A 6,647-nucleotide genomic window follows, 5' to 3' on the forward strand; every position below is an offset into this window, starting at 1 on the left:
TTATTGTGTGTTATGGAGAAGTTTGTAACAGATTGAAATCATTGCTTATAACATATGTAACTCATGTATGTTATGATCTTTTGATTTCCTATAAGAGCCATTTTATTCATTGCAGATTGCAAATCCTCACTGTATAAATAGCAACCATCCTTTCATTGTAAATCATTCCAAACAACTCTCTCTCTCTCTCTCAAAGTTTTATTAGGTTTTCACTGGTGATAGAAAGATGTACTTTTCGAGTTCGTTGAGAGTTCTAGTTAGTAGTACAATTTCCTTGAATTGTTTAGTCGTTTTATCCTGGGAGACAAGCGTCAAGTATCCTTGCACCCGTAGAAGAGGCGTAAACATCTTAATGACAGTGTTGTATCACACACGTCTCGATTAGTTCTTCAATCATCAATCGTTCGGTATTTTGGTTGAATTCATATTGAATTTATTTCGTATTTTTCGTCATCATATTTTAATGTTGTGTTATAATTATTTATAATTCAATTTATTATATTAATGACAGTGTTGTATCACACACGTCTCGATCAGTTCTTCAATCATCAATCGTTCGGTATTTTGGTTGAATTCATATTGAATTTCTTTCGTGTTCTTCGTCATCATATTTTAATGTTGTGTTATAATTATTTATAATTCAATTTATTATATTATATATGTAATATTTCATTGTTTTTCTAACATGTGTTTCATGGCATCGGCATGAACATTTACCGGATTTATTTGTAAGATGGCAAGTAATTGTGACCAATATCAGATATGGAGGAAGATCATGAGACAATGCGGTTGCACAATACTATATTTTCCATTCATAAGAGTGATAAGACTTACAAAAGTTGCAAAGCTTACAACATCTTGTAAACACAAAAAACGAAATGACACACTGAAAACTGCTCTGAAGTACCAAGAAACAAAGACTTCTTGAAATAGGTTGAGAAGCCACTTTTTGCCCCTCAACCCCTCACACTTGAACTTTAAGTGTTACTCTCTCAAACCTATCTATATAACTTACTGAAGTGGGAGGTGAAAGAGGATGAGCACACCTTTTAAACCGTCTCTTCACTCCTTTCTTCTCCTATCTTCGAAACTTATTTTTCCGACCTAACTTCGTCTAAAAAGCCTAAGCAGATCCCAATCATCATAAGTAAAGTAATATTCGAAAGGTGAAAAAAAAAAGGACCTTTGTGGACTGATTTCTGTATAACTGCACAATTCTTACATTACGATCCCAGAAACTGTGTGAACCTCTCTCTTTTACTTCATTGAGTGCTTGTGCTTTCCTTAATTACGCTAATGAGTAGTTTGAGACCAGGACATTTGCTGCAGAAGCAGCATGGATGTAGACAAACTCGAGGCTCTTTCCTGCAGGTAAAGAGTTGAGCCAGCTTGGGAAAACATAGGAATCGCCTGTCTTTGTAAGACCCCAAAGAGGACCGTATAGTTTTGATACTGTAAGCTTGAGATTCTGTAGTGTCTTGCCAGACTTGTTAGTCACAGTTGTGGAATATCTGTAATAAGTTAACCCCTTGGCAACCCACGTGGATGTCACCTTCTGTGTTACTGAAACTGGGCCAGAAGATGAAGCTGGAGCAGCTGGAGTAAGCTTAGGTAGAGCAGCTGGTTTTGGCTTGGCTGTAACAACTGCAATATAAATTTGTTGATCAATGACCATGCATTGTGATAGAATTGAAAGGGTTTAGTAACAAACTAACAAAAACCAATAGTCAATATATACCTGGAAGAAGCTGGTTATAGCTGCTCTGACCACCTCCTAGACGAGCCAATATTCCGAGAAGAGGAGCATTGTTGTAGGTAGCAGGTTCAGTCTGCTCATAGTTGTCCCTTTGATCAGCAAAGTTGTCATAGGCATCAGGTCCACCGACAATAGCACCGGTAAGGAGATTGGGATCACTAGCCTTCCTGCTAAACCAAGTAGCATAACCTCCCCTGCAGCTAACAAATGAAGAATCCTTCTTGATGGAAACAATTGAAGAACCCCTGTGGTGAACTTGTCGAGGATAATTATTTCCATATCCAACCATGTAACTAGTAGCTCTTGGGTTGTCTCCAAGAATGTAATCCACCTGATGACATTCACAAAATCATAGTATTAAGTTACATGTTTCAACTTAACATATATATTGCAAAAATCAGATGTAATTGGCAACTTACCTGAGATTTTGCAAAGGATAGAAGCTCGGTAGGTGCAACATTGCCAGAAGCACACTTCAACGTTCTCCTGGAAGATGTAAGATAATCGGAATAGACTGTGGTCAAGAAGGAGGCACTAGTCACAAATTGCATGTTGTTCCACCTTTGGCGGAAAATAAGGCCACCAGGAGTCTTCTGCACATTGCGGCTGCCCTTTCCAAGGCATGAACACATGAAATACTCGGCTTTCGCTGTGTATTTCTGAAATACAGCAGCATGCTTACCAGCTTTGCCTTGCATCAAGAACTGCAGTGGAAGAAAAACAACCGAATTAGCTAACTGCTCAATACCAATAAGCCAATAACAAAACAATAGTCCTAATGTCCTACTATCTCCACCTCAAATTGAAACATTGATTCATATATCTGAAACAAACATCAAGCTAACAATGCTTACAAAATGAAGCAACTAAATCTCTATCAAATCATGTAACAAGTCACAAAATGATATACCTTAGCAACAAGGGTCTGAACACCAGAGTACTTGACATCCCAACCAAACTCAGTCATGCCCCAACCAGTTCCACCCATGGAGTCACCATTGTTTGCAAGGTAGTTCAAGTAGTACTCACTGTTGGAAGCCTGGTACAACCAAGCAGCAGCCCAAAGCAACTCATCCTGCACATATTAAACACCCATGAGATACAAAGGTACAGACTATTGGGCCTGCTGGGACTCTAAAAGTTATGTGGGCTTGTTCATAACAGAAATGGGCCCAAATACTTACATTGTATCCACTGATGGATCGGTAGTACTTCTGGGCAACTGTTATGCTGCTGTCATATTTGCCCCTGTACTTGTCTGCAAAATCAAACAGCTGCAAAAGAAAACAAACCAGTGTCAAAATCGAGTCAGTGGCATGTACCGTAGAAAGTAGAAATCACCGAGGATATTATTAGAAATAAAAACATATTATGTATAAGTACTGTAGGTAGGGCTCTTTGTGGGCGTACGGTATCACCACCGATAGAAGTCGCACGTGACTGAGCTTCTAACTGGTTTCTACTAACCAGTCCCATATTAATGGTGCAGATCTGTTGGTACAGTACTATCAGATCTGGTCTGCACCGTCAATTGCGACAGTACCTATGGGAAATGTCCCCCTCGATCCTAAATACGCGCCGTAAAAATTTACCCTATTTCAATTGTATATGTACCCTCAAACGGCACCGTATTATGTTTTCAAATAGCTTCGTAATGTAATTTTACCGATATAAATCCCCGCAACATGCTCAGTAAGTATCAAGTAAGGACCACACTGACAGAAAGGGTAAATCAAGCGTAACCGCCCTATTAATTACGACATGTGGCTATCATGCGCAAGACCCGCCAAAAAAGCATGAAGTCGGAAACGGAAAGTGGCTAAAATGCGCCGACTACCAACGTTTTTCAGACACTGGTGGTTCATAAAAGCACTTCCTTTCACAGAACTAGAGGCCCAACAGACTATTGGCCTTTTGGAAAGAAGAAAAGCACTTCCACATGAAACAGTTGCGTTTATTAAGTGAAGGAGGAGTGAAACGAACCTGGTAGGCGTGCTGCAAGAGAGTGCGGGAGTAGGCAGGGTTGGTGCGGCGGAAAACAATGGAGGCGGCGGCCATGGCGGCGGCGGTTTCTCCGGCGAGATCAGACCCTGGGTTGCTGGGGCTGATCTTGTAAGCGCGGCGGTCGGTGGTCATGTCCTCCGGCCTCTGCCAGCAGTAGTGGTCTGTGTTTCCATCTCCGACCTATTAACACCGACCAAAACATCATCAATAAACAATCATATTACTTTTAGAAATTTGGGTTCGGTTTTGTTTATATAATTATTACAATAAAAGAAATCCCGTTTGAAAAAAAAATACATATTAGTCAATAAAGAAAAGAAACTCGAAGATCTTTTTCAAAGTGATGGTAACAGAGTAGAGAGCTTTTTAAGTGTTATTAGAAAAATGGGTTCTGTTTTGAGTTTTCAACTCGAACGGAAAGCTACCTCTCCATAGAGAAGGTTGGGTTCTGGGTGAGCTTTGATGAAGTAGTCAGTTCCCCACTTAACCGCGTCCATGGCATGGCCAAGTTCACCGCTAGAAGCCATTTGTTTGCCATACTCTATTATACTCCAGGACATCATTGTAACAGTGAACGCCATCGGAAGCCCAAATTTCACATTGTCCCCAGCATCATAGTAACCCCCGACCAGATCCACCTACATATTGAAAAAAAAATTGAACCAAATTAAGTAAATATTAAGAACATGCCGGGAAATAGCGGTAAATTTTGACAGTAAAAACAGTACAGAAATGAGTGAAATTACTCACCCCGCTGGCTTTGCCGTCGTATAAGCCGGAATGGGATCTCCAAGTGACCCTTTGGTTACGAGGAAGGACACCAGATCTCTGAGCTTCGAAGAAGAGAATGCTCTTGCTGAGTGCTGCGCCATAGTCATGGCCAGCCAGAGCAAGAGGGAAACAGAGAAGCAGAAACAGGGGAGCCAAGGAAACTAGCCTCACAAATTTCTCCATACCAGTAACTATGGTCTATACTAGCAATGTTGGATGGTTTATCAGCTAAAATTTCTGATAAATCCACCGGAAGAGAGAAAGGGGTGAGAGACCTTTAAGGAGTGGGTGGAGAAGAAGAGAGTGCTGGGGATTGAGGGAGGGAGGGAGCTCTAGGACACCTCTATATAATGTGAGAGAATTAAGGAAAAGCAAGTGTGCCCAAAAACCAGCATGGACAATAAAAAAAGGAAAATGGGGAGAAAAATAATTTAAAATTTTCAGAGCTTGAGTTTCTGATATCGAGGGCTGAAAACACTCGAGGAAAAAGAACAGAGTCATGTGGGTGTTCCCGGCTCTTTACTGGGAAGGTCGGTGTGTATTTAATGGTGTGGAGTCTGTAACTCTGTATGAACTGGGAAATTAAAGTTACTAACCTATGAGGAGAAATATTCCATTAGATATAATTTGAAAGAACTTACCAAAATAAGGAAGGTGGAGGAAGGTGCAGGAGTAAGAGTCAAAAAAAGCTCAGTTTCTGTCTTCCGGCGATGGTCCCGCAGTTTAAATGACGGTTTTGCCCGTGGTCGAAGTTTGTGAGAGGTGAGGCCGGAAGTGTCAGTTTTACTTTTACCGGGACAGGGATTAGTTGCTGCGTGGCTTTGTAGGGTTGGGGGTGTGAAAAGTGGTTGACCACTTGATCGGGGTAATCTGAGTTTCGTCGTTCGATGCATGGGGAATCGAAGATGCAAAGGTTAACGGTTTCGATTTACCGGTGGAAGCTTTATTGTCTCTGGCCTTTCCTTTGTTGTTAATGTTTAGAACTTTCCTTGCCTCGGATTCTACTTTGTCACCGGCAACTTGATCCGTTAACCCTAATTTGTATATGATTAGGGTTAATCGTGATCTTTACGTCGATTACCTGATTGAAAAAAAAAATGGGTATATATGATAATTTTCAGGTGCGGACGTCCGTACCTTACATAATGTATGGATTCACCGATTCCGGCAGGGCGGACCACAACAGCCACGCTCTACACCTCTCGGCAGTCCCATCTGTGCAGGCCGAAGCTCCATCGGCAACCCACGGCTGCCGGAATTGCGACACCGCCGGAATATGCCAAGAAACTTGATTTTTGTCGATTCCGGTCGCCGATAGAGCTACGACCTGCACATATGGGATCGCAGGGACGTGGGTAGTGCGGTTGTGCTGGTTCGCCGCGCCGTTGCGGTCTACCATCACCGGAATCGGGACGTACGCACCTGTAGAGGCATAAATATATCAGTATTTATCCAGAATGAACATTCACTCCGAAAATTACAGAGTGAAGTTCCAATTTTAGAACACTTTTCGGCCAAATGTTTTCATCACAAGTGATTTAATATTTATGTATGCTATTCAATATCATCTTTGCAAATTTTCATCTAATTCGGTTATCGTTAAGGTATTGAAATTAAATTAAATCAATGAACGAATTAAATCTGTTCAACGTAAACCGTTCATGTAAATCTTAATTTTGAAAGCTCAAACCATTATCAAATTCAATGAAACTTTGCATAGATAATCTTGAATCGCATACCTAAATATTAAATCACTTCTGATGAAAAAAATTGACTGAAATGTGTGCTAAAATTAGAACTTCATTATGTAATTTTCAGAGCGAATGTTCACTCGGGCGTATATATATATAATATTTGGAATGGACAAAAAGAATCGTGTCACGGACTCACGGATGCTCTATAATCAGTGAATAACGAAACGGAGTTTACTACGTATATAATCATAAAAATTAATTGCGTGTGCAATAATGGAGTGTCGTTCTCATATGTTGCTCGCAACTTCATAGATATGAAGCGAGACTATATCAAATTAATTGATGTACATTGCTTAAAGAGTCTGCCCCGAAACCAAATAGAATATGAACCGTACCCCATCTGACGATTATGTCACAACCGA

The 6,647-nt window shown here is 40.6% G+C and overlaps 1 protein-coding gene across 1 annotated transcript; it reads right to left on the reverse strand.

The window, feature by feature from the left end:
- Positions 1 to 789: 789 nt before the first annotated feature.
- LOC126794796 (endoglucanase 6) lies at positions 790 to 4,850 on the reverse strand. Its single transcript, XM_050521577.1, has 8 exons — positions 4,511 to 4,850; positions 4,186 to 4,398; positions 3,740 to 3,940; positions 2,941 to 3,030; positions 2,667 to 2,831; positions 2,176 to 2,460; positions 1,739 to 2,087; positions 790 to 1,644 (listed from the first exon to the last, which is right to left on the reverse strand). Exons 1-8 carry the CDS (start codon positions 4,712 to 4,714, stop codon positions 1,289 to 1,291), a joined length of 1,863 nt encoding a protein of 620 aa, XP_050377534.1. The 5' UTR covers positions 4,715 to 4,850; the 3' UTR covers positions 790 to 1,288.
- Between the last annotated feature and the right edge of the window lie 1,797 nt (positions 4,851 to 6,647).

This window comes from Argentina anserina, chromosome 5 (genome assembly GCF_933775445.1).
Source record: "Argentina anserina chromosome 5, drPotAnse1.1, whole genome shotgun sequence".
NCBI lineage: Eukaryota > Viridiplantae > Streptophyta > Magnoliopsida > Rosales > Rosaceae > Argentina > Argentina anserina.